The following is a 15,740-nucleotide window of genomic DNA, read 5'->3' as shown; positions in this document are numbered from 1 at the left end:
TCTGCGCTAACCTTAGGGACCATTGGTGCTCGAAAAGCCTAGAAAGAGCCGCTTCGGGCAGAGATAGTGGGAAGCCCCTCGTCCCTTCCCCCTCTCCCGACGCTGCCAGTGCCTGACTTGCAGCACCTTCTCGCTCCTGCACACTCCGTTTGGGAGGACGGGGTGAGAAGGTGAAGTGGAAAGAACTGCAGAGCAGAGGGGGCCAGTCTCAGAGCTCAAATTTCATTTCCATTGAAGCAAAGCACAGAAGATCATTTTTTTTTTTTTTTTAAATTCTGCATTTTTTTTTCCTTTTTAAAAACAACTTCTTTTGGGGGGGTTTGCTCTGGGCATTTGCTCTGCCCAGTAGTTGAAAAGTGAACTCGACTCGTGATGGTTCTCCTGTCACTTTGGTTGATAGCAGCCGCTCTGGTAGAGGTTAGGACTTCAGCTGATGGACAAGTAAGTGGAAAATAATAACAATAAAAAATTCAAACCCAACCTTTTCCCGAAAAAGTTCCTTCCTTTTCTTCCCTCCTATTTCCTCTCCCCCTCCCACCCTTCCCTGTTATCGTTATTAAAGAACAGTGATTTGAGGGCTGGGTGCTACGTGCGGGCTTTTTGGGTGGGGGCTTGAGTTGCACAGGAGGTTATGACTCCCACGTTTGGAGCCCAGGCTTGTCACACCTAGGGCTTCACCACTTTGCGGCATTCCTAACAATTACTGGTGACAAACTGCAGCCAATTCGCATCCTCGCCGGGCCATCTAGGTTTCCCCTTTCGGGAGGGCAGTCTGGGCGCTTGAATGAAGTTCTGGACGCTGGGTCCAGGATCCCAGAGCTCTGGTTGCTGCAGCCGGAGTCGGGTTCGCGGGGCTTTCTCTCCTTCAGGCGGTTGTAACTGACTCACGACTTTTTCGGGCAGCAGGAGGCGGGGTTTTCAGGAAGTCCTTGGGCCGGACAGGGAGCAATCTAGTAGACACGTGTCCTGGGAGGACCGCGGCCCGGCTAGGGTTTGACAGTTGGGGAGGGGGGCTGGGGACGTTTCCTGCCTTGCATTTTCCTGGGCAGAGGCTGGAGCCGCGGGCCGCCTTTCTCCCCTCCCCCTCTGCACAGCTCCTCCTCTTTTTAAAGCTAAGTTGAGTGCGGCTGTTTCTTCTGGGCCCTGCCCCCACCCTTTGGAGACTCAAGGTGAAGCCTGATGCTCTCAGAAGAATCCCTGAGAAGGCTGCGTGGGGCAAGCCTCCTGTAGTAAATCACATCTGTAAGGGGCCTGTGGGACTTAGGGTACAGACTTTCTCTGAGTTTTATAGCTTCTCTGGTCTGCCTGGTCGGACCATAGGGTTGATTTCTGATCTCAAATCCGATGAATCAGGCCCCCGTTTAGTCTTTTTTCGCCTGAATAAATTCAGACACTTTATTTTCTAATCCTAACCCAGTATTGGGCGTTTCCAGGAGAGAGAATTGAATGTTACACTTATTTTTCCTGGCTTCGCAAATGTTAAATTAAAATGGGCAAACGACTCCTTTACCCAATTGTTATTGAATTGGCTCATGTCCTGTGACAAGAACCTTCTACAAACCAAGATGCAGCTTTTAGGCACCAATCCCGGTGTCCAGCGTCTCCTGATTAGCTAGCTCCTGTAAAGCATTAATGGTAGAAATAAAACGGAAAAAGTGATAAGATGAAACCCAGTAACTTTCTTTTTCTTACTTTCCCCCCTCCTTTTTCAGGCTGGTAATGAAGAAATGGTGCAACTAGGTAAGCCTTGTTCTCAGATGTCACTCTTATCTTAATAGAAACTAGGGAATAGAGTAAGCTAAGCGAAATGTTGTTCCTGAAATTTCTCCCATTTGTGGTTAAAAAAATATTTTGCTGTCCAGGAACATTTCTATTTTCTGTTCCTCTTTTCAAAAAAGAGTTCCATGCTCCCAGTCTGAGTTAGTGATGTAAAAAAATGTTGGAATTTTCGAGCATTGAGTTGTTGTGTGCCGTCCAGTCGCCCCGACTCATCGCGACCCCTCCTTGGGTTGCCGAGGCAATATCACTACGGAAGTGTATTGTTAGTAATACCTATAAGGACAAGTCAAGGAGCCCTAGTGATGCAGTGGTTAAGAGCTTGTCTGCTGATGGAAAGGCTGGCTGTTAGAATCCACCAGCCACTGAAAGATGTAGCAGTATGCTTCTGTAAAGATGACACCCTTGGAAGCCCTATAAACCAAAAAGACCCCAACTCACTGCCGTCAAGTCGATTCTGACTGTAGCGACCCCTCCTTGGGTTTCCCAGACAGTATCTCTAGGGAAGTGGATCACCCAGTCTTCCTTCCCAGGAGTGGCTGGTGGATATGAACCACCAGCCTTGTGGTTAGCAGTCAAACCTTGGGCACTGAGCCACCAGAGCTCCCATGTTGTTGTTGTTATTTGCCGTTGAATCAGACCTGACTCATAGCGACCCCTCCTTGGATTTCCGAGGCGGTATCACTACGGAAGTAGATTGCTCAACCTTCCTTCCAAGGAGTGGCTGGTGGGTTTGAACTGCCAGCTTTCTGGTTAGCAGGCAAGTGCCTTAGCCACCGTGCTACCAGAACTCCCATAGGGCAGTTCTATTCTATTGAATAATAATCTATAAGTCACAATCCACTTGATAATACTGGCTTCAGGTTTTTTTTTTTTTTTTTTTTTGTTCTACCAGTTATGTCTTATAGATGAATTGGCCTGTGTACCATTATGAAATACTTCTCTTTATAGCTGGTGTATGGAAAAGTCGCTGATAGGTACAGTAGTTACCGAGCTGTGAATGAGATCTATTCCTAAGCATATCTTTAAGTAGAATTTGTAGATAAGTTGAAACAGGTGTATATGGTTCTTATTTAATCTTATTTTAGTGAAGGAAAAGGCTTGTAGCCTTTTCCATGATTTAAAAGCAGCACAAGCAGCAAGTGAAGGTTATTATGATGAAGAATTTGTTGGGAGTAGTGCCTAAGGTATTTGACTGCTAACCAGAAGGTTGGCGGTTCAAACCCACCAGCTACTCCATGGAAGGAAGATGGGGCAATCTACTTCTGTAGAGATTTTTTGTCTTGGAAACCCAATGGTGGTCACTATGAGTCAGAATCAACTTGATGGCAGTGAATTTGGTTTATTTTTGGAGGAGTTGGTTCAGTGGTTTCAAAGTGAGGGCACATTTACATCACATTAAAGGGTAAATATAAGTTGTCCATAAATTGGATGTTTGTAACCCCAGGGACTTACTGTACTTAGCAGGTGGTGTAAAGGTTAGATCTGGAGATGAATGAAATCAAGTCAGCTCTTATAACATTAGGAGGAACACATTTAATTAGAACAGGAGGCAAGATATAAGAGTGCTACAAAGAAGTGTAGTACAGTGAGTGGAAATTTTTCTCTTAAACTATATCCTGATTTCAGTTAATCCTCTAAAGTCTCTTATTCCATGAGCTTTAAAATAATGATTTACTTTTGTTGTTATGTGCCGTCGAGTCGGACCTGACTCGCAGCAACCCCTCCTTGGGTTCCGAGGCAGTATCACTACGGAAGTAGATTGCCCCATCTTTCTTCCAAGGAGTGGCTGGTGGGTTTGTACCATCAGCCTTCTGGTTAGCAGTCAAGTTCCTTAGGCACTAGGCATTTGCAAATAACAGCTAAGCCTCATTATTAGCCTATGAAAGGAGCTGTGGTGGCGTAGTGCCTAACCAGAAGGTCGGTGGTGCAAACCCACCAGTTACTCCGCAGAAGGAAGACTGGGCAATCTACTTCCATAGAGATTTACTGCCTCAGAAAGCCAAAGGGAGTCGCTATGAGTTGGAATCTACTCTATGGCAGTGAGGTAGGTTTAATTTCGGTTAGGTATTACCCTGATACAGGTATTATTATTCCTGTTCTGTGGGCGAGGGGTTGAAGCTTACAGAGTATAAGTAACTTCTAACAGATCACTCCAAAGCCTGAGCTCTTTGCTTGAAGCTGTTTATAATAATATATTTGTTCTGAAAAGCTGAAAGTCATCTGGCAAGAAGCCAGGCTACAAAGTCTTTCATACACATTTTTCTTAGGTTGCTTTAAAAGATACGTTTTCTTTTTGGCAGATTATTAATCTCTAAATTCTGTACTTGGCAAGTGATATTGTAAAGTCATCTTTTAGAAGAAAAGTTTTTCTATCATTACTGCTACTGTAAAAATAGTTACAATTCACTGGCCATTTGCTATGTACCAGGCACAGTGTTATTTTTTTTTTGTGTGTGTGTGTAATGTCATCTAGTTCTTCCAAGTACACTATGAGGAAGGCATATTATTGTGTCTATTTTAGTGATGAGGGAAATAAAGGCTTAAACTGTGCATAGTGGAGGACAGGCAGGATTCTAGGACTGTTAACTGATGGGGGAAGCCCAAGGTCCAGCACCAGAAGTGCTATGTATAGCTCACTGTATCAGCATAGGTCTAAGTGCTTCTTCCTCCACAGTGCTTAGCACTATAGGATCTTTTCCTCAAGTTTAGACCTCTAAATGACAAACAAGCAGTATCTGGATCAATAAAGAGAATTTTACTGCACCCTGTAGCACCTTCTTGTAGCACCTTATCACCATCCCCTCACCAAAGATAAACATTCATGAATTCTAATAGTATAAATTACTTTTGCCAGATTTCTGTCGTGTTTATAAGAAGAATCATACAATGTGTACTCTTTCGTGTCTGACTTTCTCGAACCAAACCAAACTCAGTACTATCCAGTTAAATTCTACTCATAGTGACCCCCACTGGGGTTCTTAGGCTATAAATCTTTATGAAAGTAGATTGCCCCATCTTCCTTCCACGGAACAGTTGGTGGGTTTGAACCACTGACCTTCCAGGTAGCAGCCAAATGTTTTATCCACTACGCCACCAGAGCTCCTTAGTGTCTGACTTAGGGGAAGCCAATTTTGTAGTATATATCCGATGTGTTTTGACCCTCTAGAGTAGTAAGGCTTATTATTTAGGTCAGGAGAAAGTAGTTTGTGATGTGGGAAGGTTGGAATATGTATAAACATATGATTTATATAGGAGTCTCTCAGCAACACAAATGATTAAGTGCTTGTCTACTAACCAAAAGATTGGAAATTCAAATTCACCCAAATATGCTGTGGAAGTAAATTCTGGCAGTCTGCTTCTGAGAGATCTCAGCTATTGAAAAGTCTGTGAAGCACAGGTATATTCTGATACACAATGTGGGATTGCCAAGAGCTGTAATTGACTCAATGGCAACTTTTTTTTTTTTTTAAATCATCAATATAGTGTGCAGTAGGAGCCCTGGTGGCACAGTGGTTAAGCCCTTGACTGCTAACTGAAAAGTTAGTGGTTCAAGCCCACCATCTGCTCCACAGGAGAAAAATGGGGCAGTCTGCTTCTGTAAAGATTTACAGATTTGGAAACCCTATGGGGCAGTTCTGCTCTGTCCTATAGGGTCACTATGAGTCAGAATTGACTAGAAAGCAAGGTTATTATTATTTTCTTTTTGCATAGTGTGTAATACAGGATATTGCCTCTTTTCTTCCCTCTCCACCCTGTGGAAAAATGCCCTCTTGGTATGTGGGAAAGTGATTCATGCAGAGATAACTAACTACATAGAATTGTTTTGAATCCTGACCTAGTTTTTTGCCTCTTTGTCAACCAGAGATATCTACCTACCAACCAGTCTATGCTCAAACATACATATATGTGCATGTGTGTGTATATGTGTGTGTTTCATAAGATGCTTAACCTACTTCTGTGGCATATCAGTGAGTTCTTTCATTTCTGATTTAGAATCAGGGCTTTGGACCAGTTCATTTGGACTTGACCTCCTACTGAAAATTTGCATTTCTACACCCCCCTCCCCATGTACTGAATCAGAATCTATAGTTGAGCAAGATCTCCAGGTGATTCTTCCATATACATAGGAATCTCCAGGGAATCTTGTTAAACTACAGATTCTGATTCAGTACATCTGGGATAGAAATTCAAATTCTCACCAGGGGTTGAACCAGACTGAACAGGTTCAAAGCCCAGTTTAGACTATAGCCTTGGTAGGATGCTTATCCTAATTGTGGCGAGCTGGCCTGATTGGGTATGGATGCTTGCTCTGTGACACATTTGTCTTAGAAAATAATCATGGTTTTACAGTAGTTAGTTGTTGCTGCTGTTGTTATGTGCCACCAAGTCGGACCTGATTCATGGCAACCCCTCCTTGTGTTTCCAAGGCGGTATCACTAGGGAAGTGAGGAGTGGCTGGTGGGTTTGAACCGCCAGCCTTCTGGTTAGCAATCAAGAGCCTTAGGCACTACGCTACCAATTCCTCTACTCTATTTGTTTCATAAGCTGCCACCTTGGGACTGCCTGAGTATCATTTGAGGAAAATTATTGCAGGGCTTTGGTGCTGAGTTGGCTTCCTCCTCCTCCCACACCTTCTCTTAGAAATGGGGCATATTTATTCATCTTTCTCTTACCTTTTCCTGTTTCTCAGTTTCAAATTCCATTGCATTTCATTCTTAACAAAATTAAGTTGATAATCTTGTCCTACATATCTAATTTACTGAGCAATATCTTTAAAATCATTTTCAAATATTTATTTGGTTTTCAAGGTTTAGTGTGAGTCACTTCCTTATTCCTTGACACATAGTAAGCATTTCTATCACTATAGAGAGCAAAGACTGTCTTGATGTTTGCTGAATCCTTAGTATGTAGAACACATTTTGGTTTCTAGTAGGTGCTCATATTTTTGTTGTTAAATGAACATACCTAGCATATCAGCAAACACTGTTCCCATATGTAATTAATCCATGCTAATTTCCAAATACATTTATTTACATGACTTTGCTGACTGTAAATCCCTGGAGAGATTTTGTGGTAAAATGTCAGTCTCTTGTTCATAAAAATCATATTGGACATGCCTGTATTCTCAGTTTCCTTAAATGACCTTTTCTGTGCTTCTCTTGTTTAATTGGCCCCCAAGAAAATGAGGATGGTGACTAAGGCTATATCCAAACCAAAAACCCACACCACCAGAGCGCTTGACTAAGGATATAGAATCAATTATTCTATGTTACCTCTTTTTACTTTCAGAGCACAGGTGCCTAAGCATATCTGTTTTCCTGTGCTTTTCTGATTGTTCTCAACAAGGATTTGGCAAATTGAATTGAATTCTGTGTATAGTTTTGGAGTGCCCACTAATTTTGCCCTACTGTCTACTTGGGATCTATTGCCCTGTTGCTGGCATCAGGGGAAATGTGATAAGCCAAGATTAAAATCTGTCAATCCAGTTTGGCAACAGCAATACTAGAAAGTGTGTTGGAGGAAGAGGTTTAAATGAGTCCTTTGCAAAATTTAGAATTGTGGCAACCCTAGCTGTTATTCTTCCTACTATCTAAAGAACATAGGCTTGGCTTTACTGATTTAGCTTTCACTCTATTTTTGAGCATAATATTGCTTAAGTTGAATGCTTTACGCTTCTTAGCTAAAGATGTTATTAAGTGCGGCATGTTATCAATCCTGTCAATTTATTCTTGCTGTTGACCTGACATACTGCTTCTTCATACTTCTCATTGATTTTTTATCTTCAATCAGTGTTTTCTTGTCATTGTATCAAATAATCATAGGTTACTCAGAAACTTTAAGAAAACCTCAAGGTCACTTCCTCTCCCAAGATGATGATCTTTAAGCATTAATAGCCAACCCAGATTACCTTGGAAATCTATTAAGGAAAATTTGAAATTGCCTGGTAGAATTGTGAAAGTCATGCGTTAGTTTTAATATGTAGAGCTTGACTATACTAGTTGTACTGGATATATTGACAGTGATGACTTAGATGGGGTTAAAAGCTTCCCCAAATAGGACTGCTATTACCAGAATTTTGGGAACCCTCCTTTCAGCATTCTTGTAATAGGGGTCAGCTTTTACTCCTAAAATATGCTACTTCTATTATGATAAGTCTCGGAAGGAAGGTTGGGCATTCTTCCTTCCGTAGTGATACTGCCTCGGAAACCCAAGGAGGGGTTGCTATGAGTTGGGGCCGACTCGATGGCAAATAACAACAACAACAACAACATTATGATAAGTTATTGCATTATTCTTTTTAATTAGTTTGTTTTCTGATCATATATGTTTTACATATGCCCATTATAATTAGCGTTTTTTAATTTTTCTGTATTCTCTGGATTTTTCACAATCACCTTAAATCTCATACTGCTTAGAGATAAATGGTGTTATAATTTAGCATATTTTCTTTTAGTTTTCTATTAATACATAGACTACATTTTTTTTGTATATCTGTTTTTATTTAGTTTACCAATTTTGTGCACCTTGTCCATATAATTAAAAACTCCTTGTAAACATCACTTTAACAGCAACATGATATCCCATCCACATCATACTGATAAAGCATAATTTGTGTAGTCATTTTCCTAATAGTGTCCATAGTGTCCATTTTCCCATGACAACTAATGTTTCTGTGCAGCGTTTTATATATAGCTCATTGCCTGCATTTCAGATGAATTTTAATTAGTGAATAAAAATAAATTATCATGATAGATTTAGACAAATGAATTTTGAGAACATTTGTATGACCTAAATTCCTACTGGCAATTTAAGAAAGTGTGACTTTTAAAAATTTTGAGTTTGATTCCCTTCTTGATATTTGGATATTTTTTTTACACCTGGTTATGCAATCACTGAAAGACATATTCATTTTTCTAGCTATTGTATACTGAATAGCTATAGACAATTATAAAAATATTTTTGTAGTTCGTACTATGAGACTGATCTACCTTATAGAATTTGAGAGATGTATGCTGTTTAGAATGTATAATAAAAAGTTGAAAGAGTTTCTTAGCTTAGGCACCACTGTTCCATATGAAATTAATCCATGCTAATTTCCAAATTATATTTACATAACTTTGCTGAGTGTAAATCCCTAGAAGGAATTTAGTGGTAAAATGTCAGTTTCTTGTTCATAAAAATCATTGCCACGTATTCTGCATTATGGGTCTTTATGGAATTTAGAATAAACTGTGAGTGGCATGAACTGTATAGATCTTGCTCTTGAAGTAAGTACTAACAAAACAAAAATAGTTCTAAAAAACTTGTAGAAAACAAAATTTTATTAAATATATAAACTTTCAGTTACTGTAGTCTTATCTATTATATTACATTTCCTACAGTTTTTCTTTATATTTAGCACATATATTTTAGTGTATCTCAGATAGTGTGTCACTGCTCTTCATAAGACTTTCACTGGCCAATCCTTAGATAAGTGGATGATGGCTTGGTCCATCTTGCTCGGCTGAAACCTATCCAACATGGGTGACCCTGCTGGTATTTGAAATACCAGTGGCATAGCCTCCAGCTTCACAGCAACATACCAACCACCACAGCATGACAAACCTACAGATGAGTGGTACATATGCATGTGAATAAAATAAAAAAGTGACTGAAATCACTATTCATATGTTTGAGTCAATTTTCTTTCATATGTAAATATCTCTCTTATACATGTATTTTACACATTGTTGTGTTTCATAAACTCTAGTCCACATATCCAGAGAGGCTATTAATATTACCTTTTCTACAATGGTCAGGAGCATGGACTCTGCTGCCTATGTAGTTTGAGATCCCCACTCTACCACTTTATAAGCCTGACCTTACCTCTCAGAGGGAGCTGTGGTAGCATAGTGCCTAAGGCATTTGACTGCTAACCAGAAGGCTGGCGGTTCAAACCCACCAGCCACTCTTGGGAAGGAAGGTTGGGCAATCTACTTCCGTAGTGATATCACATTGGAAACCCAAGGAAGGGTCACTATGTGTCAAATTTGACTTGAGGGCCTTGAGTTTGTTTTTTTTTTGTTGTTGTAGTTTTTTTACTTCTCAAAGTATCACTTTCTCATGTGTAATGCAGGCATAATGCCACTACCTACTTCAGTGAATTGTGATGCTTAAATGAGGATTCATAAAATGCTGGCATAAAATAAGCAAGTTAGAATAATAACTATTAGTATTAGTGTGTCCTAGACATGTGGTGTCCTTGGGTGTCGAAAATGGCTAATGTGCTCTGCTGTTAACAGAAAGGTTGGTTGGTTGAGTCCACCCAGAGAGAACTAGAAAGAAAGACCTGGCAATCTACTTCTGTCAGCTATTGAAAACCCTGTGAAGCACAGTTTTACTCTGTGGCATGTGGGATCATCATGAGTTTGAATCCACTCAATGGCAACTGTTGTCCCCCCAGCTCAGACTTATGCAGTTTTTTTTTTTTTTTCAAAACATATTTGCTCAAGTAGTGATACCTCATTCTAATCCCTACATTTTAAATACATCTGATGAGCACCATGAGTTTCCAGGAACTTTAGTTTACTCTGCTGTAGACTTGTAAACTATTTAGCTACTCAGCTCGCCATACGCCAGCTCTCAGGGGGGTTCTATTTTCATGTATTCATGTTGATATTGCATTGTAGCATTGCTTAACTCATTGAAGTACAGCAGAAGAAGGAGGAACTTGAGTAAGGAATGGTGCAGAAAGTTATTTTATGTGGAATCCACACCAACTATATTTTGTTTATTTAAAAAAAACCTCACTGCTGTTGAGTTGGATCCGACTCATAGCTACCCCTCCTTGAGTTTCTGAGGCAGTATCAGTATGGAAGTAGATTGCCCAATCTTCCTTCCCAGGAGTGGCTGGTGGTTTTGAACTGCTAGCCTTCTGGTTAGCAGTCAAATGCCTTGGGCACCATACCACCAGAGCACGCATTTTGTTTATAGCAGAGGCAATTCTTTCTCTTCATCTATTGTAATTCCTTCTTTTCCATGTCATTGAGAGAAAATTCCTCCAAAAACCATAATTCTTTTGGATTCAAGTGACAGGAACCCAATTCACATTGATTAAAGAAAACAAAGTTGGTCAAGTAATCTAAGTTTAGCTGGATCTATGACTCAAATAGTGTCAGGAATTAACCTTATTTATTTATTTATTTTCCTTTGTTAGCTTTATTCTCAATCAGGGTAAGTATGGTGGCCCTCAAGTTGTGCCACCCACAGATCCAGGCTATTGTTCTGTTTGTTCACTGATCCACTGGACAGAGCACCTCTTTATTGACAGCTCTAGCAAAAAGTTCCTGATGTTCCTGGTAGGGCTCTTATCAACTGTCTTGCTGAATTTACAAGCTTTCCTTGAACAACTCGTGGTCAGATGATATAGTGCTATGATTGGCCTGGACTAAGATATTTTACCCCTGACTTTTAAAGACTAAAGGAGCCCTGGTAGTGTAGTGCCTAAGGCACTTGACTGCTAACCAGAAGGCTGGAGGTGACTGCTAACCAGAAGGCTGGAGGTTCAAACCCACCAGCCACTCCTTGGAAGGAAGATGGGGCAATCTACTTCCATAGTGATACTACCTTGGAAACCCAAGGAGGGGTCACTATGAGTCAGGTCTGACTCGATGGCACATAACAACAACAACAACAACAAAGGAGCCCTGGTGGTATAGTGATTGTTTGGCTGTTATCCTAAAGGTTGGTGGTTCATAACCACCAGCTTCTTCATGGGAGAAAGATGAGGCAGTCTGCTTCCATAAAGATTTCCAGGGTTGGAAACCCTATGTGGAAGCTCTACTTTGTTCGGAAGTTTGCTATGAGTTAGAGTCCACTTGATGGCAGTGGTTTTGGTTTTTGGTTTATTTTTTTGAGTGGAGTGAGATGCTTAACTCAAAGGAAAATTGGAGTACAGTTACAGAAAGAAAAGAATAGATGCTGAGGAGTCACGCATATACAACAATGCCACAACTGGGAGCATTTTCTGGCACATTGGATGGGAAATGGTGATTGTGGTAGGCAGAAAAATGATCTTCCAATCTTATATTCATGTCCTAATCCTCAGAACCTATGAATATGTTACATTGCATGGCAAGGGATGATTAAGGTGGTAGATGTCATAAAGGTTGCTAATCAGCTGACTCTGAAATGAAGAGCACATTCTAAATTATCCAGGTGGGCCCAGATAACACAGGTCCTTATAAGTGGAATAGGGAGGCAGGAGAGAGAGACTTAGTGTAAAGAAGATTTAGTTTCGTGCTGCTAGCTTAGAAGATGGAGTAAGGAGTTATAAGCTAAGGAATGTGGGCAGCCTTTGAAGCTGAAACAGGCAAGGAAATAGATTCTTCTCTAGAACATTCAGAAGGAATCCAGCCCTACTGATACCTTGATTTTAGAACAGTGAGACTTTTTTGTACTTTAGACTTCCAGAACTTTAAAATGATAAATTTGTGTTGTAAGTGACCAAATAACGTGGTAATTTTTTACAGTAGCAGAAGGAAACTAGGAGGTCTGGTGGCATAATGCCTAAGGCATTTGACTGTTAACCAGAAGGCTGGAGGTTCAAATCCACCAGCCACTTCTCGGAAGGAAGATTGGGCAATCTACTTCTGTAGTGATACCACCTCGGAAACCCAAGGAGGGGTCACTATGAATCGGATCTGACTCAATGGCAGTGAGTTTGGTTTTATGAATAGAAAACTAATACAGTGGTTTAGTGGACTGTCTCAGTTTCTCATATTTCTGTTAAATTATGAGCCAGACTAAGTTATCTTATTTTAGATTTTGAAAATAGTTTTATTGAAAGTAAAGTTTAAATGAGGAAACTTGGTGGTGTACTTGTTAAGTGCTAGGCTTCTAATTGAAAGTTTAGTGGTTGGAACCTACCAGTTGCTTTGAGGAAGAAGGATGTGGCAGTCTTCCATGAAGATTTACAGCCTTGGAAATTCTGTGGGACAGATCTACCCTGTTGTAGAGCATTGCTACGAATTGCAAGTTGATTACACACAGATAGGCTTGGTTTTGGGTTAAAATTTAAACCTTTAAAAATGTTATCCACATTTCTTAACTGTAATATTTTCCGCAACCTTTGGCCCCGGGGACAAATGCTAATTTTCCTGGCTTTAAATTTTAGATTCATTATTAGTCTTTAAAAACATTATCCTTCAAAAATTGTAAGACATGTGGGAAATCTTAATTTTTAGAATGCTTGATATGTCTCTCCAGTCTAGAAACTTACGATAATTATAAATATAACCAGTTGAAGTTCTTCCTTAAAACCTAAGATTAGAATGTTCAAATGTTGGCATTTGATTATTTGATCATTTACAAAACATAGTAACAAAGAAAATACTTGCATGTTTTTTCTTCAAAACATGGTTTTACTTTTCTTGAAAGATCATCTCTTACCTGACTTCCTGTTCTGGGACATTAAAGAATGTGCTGTTCTTTCCTAAATGACTCTCTTGAACATAAACATTGTGCAATTGCAGCAAATATTTATTAAAAGGCAGATAAAAAATGAGAAGAATTTTTAAGTTCACAACTATGTGTTCTTTCTTAATAATGAGTAGCCCCCCCTTTATTTCTTTGCAAGTAAATAATAAATAATAAAGAGATTATATAAAGAGATTTACAACAGAAATAAAGGCCACACCAAAGAGTTTCTTAGCCTTGTGTTAATAAGCGACTGGAGAAGACAGAGGGGAGAAAAGGAATTTGGCTGCGTTCAGAATTTTGGCATGTATCACTATTAATTTTTAATTGCCTTTGAAAGAAGATGTATCCCTTCTCCTTAAGTGTTTATAGCCTTGGTAATCCCTTTGGGCTTTGGTGTCCACTCTTCACCCGTGCTCATCTTTCCTGCAGCAGCTGGCTCCTGTCATTTCTAATGAAAGTCATTCTCTTACCCTTACTCAGCTCATGATTTGGAAATAATGTTGTTGGAACTACTTCTTCAGCAGATCTTATTTGAGTTCATTCTTGAAGCCAGATTTATGGATACTGACAATTTATACCTGATAAAGGAAATTGTCTGTGTGCACTGCCTTTTTATAATAGATTAGTAAGTCAATACTTGGGAATGAATTTCAGGTGTTTTGGTTGGGTAATGAGGAGTGGGTTGCAATAGCAAACCTAGACTTCAGGTCCTCTGTTGATTTGGCCCTTTAAGACCCTTCTAACATCAGAGTCACCAAGCTGGGTTCCAAGTACGGGGAAGAGAAGCTTGCAGGGAGCTGGGACATGGAAAGCTGGGACATCTGAAACTTCCTCCTATTTCTCTGTTGTTGTTTGCCGTCGAGTCGGCCCTGACTCATAGCGACCCCTCCTTGGGTTTCCGAGGCAGTATCACTACGGAAGTAGGATTGCCCAACCTTCCTTCCGAGGAGTGGCTGGTGGGTTTGAACCGCCAGCCTTCTGGTTAGCAGTCAAGTGCTTTTAGCCACTATGCTACCAGAGCTCCCTATTTCTCTAGGTAGTGATAATGCTTATAATGATGAGGATAATTTCAGCTAATTTGTCATTTACTGAAATGTTATTAGATGGATCCCGTTATTATCCCTATTTTATAGGTAGCCTCTTTAAGCCTTAAATTCCATATTTGCTTGAAGGATGCCAAAAACTCATCAGCTTGGGCCTAGAATTCAAATGCAGTTCTTTCTGACTCCAAACCTTTAGTGCTTAACCATCATACACTACTCCTTTAAAGTCTTCCTTGGGAACTATATGCCAATTGTATCAATTACAATTACAGGCAGTCCCTGACTTATGGCATGATTCTGTTCCAACAACTCTATGTAAGTTGATTCTAATGTAAGTTAAATGCCTGTTCCTTTTTTAGTTTTCATTATTGTTGCCTTTTATTATCAGGATATTTATAAATCTTATTTTTGTCTTTGAGGGTTGCAAGCATCATGTATAAACATATAGATATTTTAATATATACATACATACATTTAAAAAAATACACAAATAAAAAAAAACAACTGTAAATGTGGTTTGTCAGAACTCAAATATGTTGCAAATTGGAGACTACCTGCTTTTAATATTGTGTGTGTCTAGGATAGCTTTGATATTAACTACATTAGCTAAAAATAATAAAATATAGGAGATTTGTACTGTGGTCACTGTAGGTCCTAGAAATGTAGATTGCACTATTGAATTATTTTTTTCCATTGCAGACCTAGTGCATGATTTTGATAGTATGATAGGCACATTTTTTATCCTCTGGGAGACATTTGTATATCATTCTATCACATACTTAGAAAGAAAACCAAGCTGCCTGCCTTCAGTTATAAGCCTGTGTAGCTGAACATGTGAAGTAGTTTTGGTGATTTGCGAACATGGGCTGATAGTACCATATTGTGTACCCTGACTACTCCATCCACAGAGCATTCCCTCTCAAAAATCCTCACTTACAAATATTCATTAACTCTTTTTTTTTTTTTTTTTTTGCAGAAGACTGATGTACACTGGGTACATTTAAATAAGATGAGACACCACATCTCTTCCTCAGAGAGCTTAAGATCTCTGAAAGGGCAAGATATAAACATAATTTTTCCCCCATAAAAATATTTAAAAGTTTTGTACATAAAAGTGTGTAATCTGACAAATGACTTGGCAGCAATGGCTGAGAGCTGTGGGAGTCCAGAGCAGGAGATCTGCACTCTGGACAAGTTGTCAGGGAAGTTTTCTTTTCTCTCTTTTTTTTTTTTTTTTTTGAAAAGATGGGACTTGAGAGACACTGGGGACTAGACTGAATTTGCATAGAAGGAGAGAGAGAGGAGTCCTCATTTTCTCCTGGTGGTGTAGCATGTGCAGGGCTGTGAAGGCAAGAGTGGTTAAGCCCATTGTGGTGAATTCATTAGATATAATGTTCCAATAGTTTAATATGGGAGGTATCATTTAAAAAAAAATAATTATATATATATATATATATA

The 15,740-nt window shown here is 39.6% G+C and overlaps 1 protein-coding gene across 1 annotated transcript in view; it reads left to right on the top strand.

Annotated features, from left to right (window-relative positions):
• The first annotated feature begins 372 nt into the window (after positions 1-372).
• Positions 373-15,740, top strand: part of ADAMTS3 (ADAM metallopeptidase with thrombospondin type 1 motif 3) — a 504,788-nt gene continuing 489,420 nt past the window's right edge. Inside the window, exons 1-2 of the mRNA XM_007942793.2 lie at positions 373-441; positions 1,713-1,740. Coding sequence (XP_007940984.1) covers positions 373-441; positions 1,713-1,740 — 97 coding nt within the window. The remainder of the gene's footprint in view (positions 442-1,712; positions 1,741-15,740) is intronic.

The sequence above is a fragment of the Orycteropus afer genome, unplaced genomic scaffold (assembly GCF_000298275.1).
Source record: "Orycteropus afer afer isolate SDZICR_OR568_19922 unplaced genomic scaffold, OryAfe1.0 scaffold00098, whole genome shotgun sequence".
Taxonomy (NCBI): Eukaryota; Metazoa; Chordata; class Mammalia; order Tubulidentata; family Orycteropodidae; genus Orycteropus; species Orycteropus afer.
The sequence above is the reverse complement of the archived record's forward strand: the minus strand, read 5'-3'. Positions and strand labels throughout refer to the sequence as shown.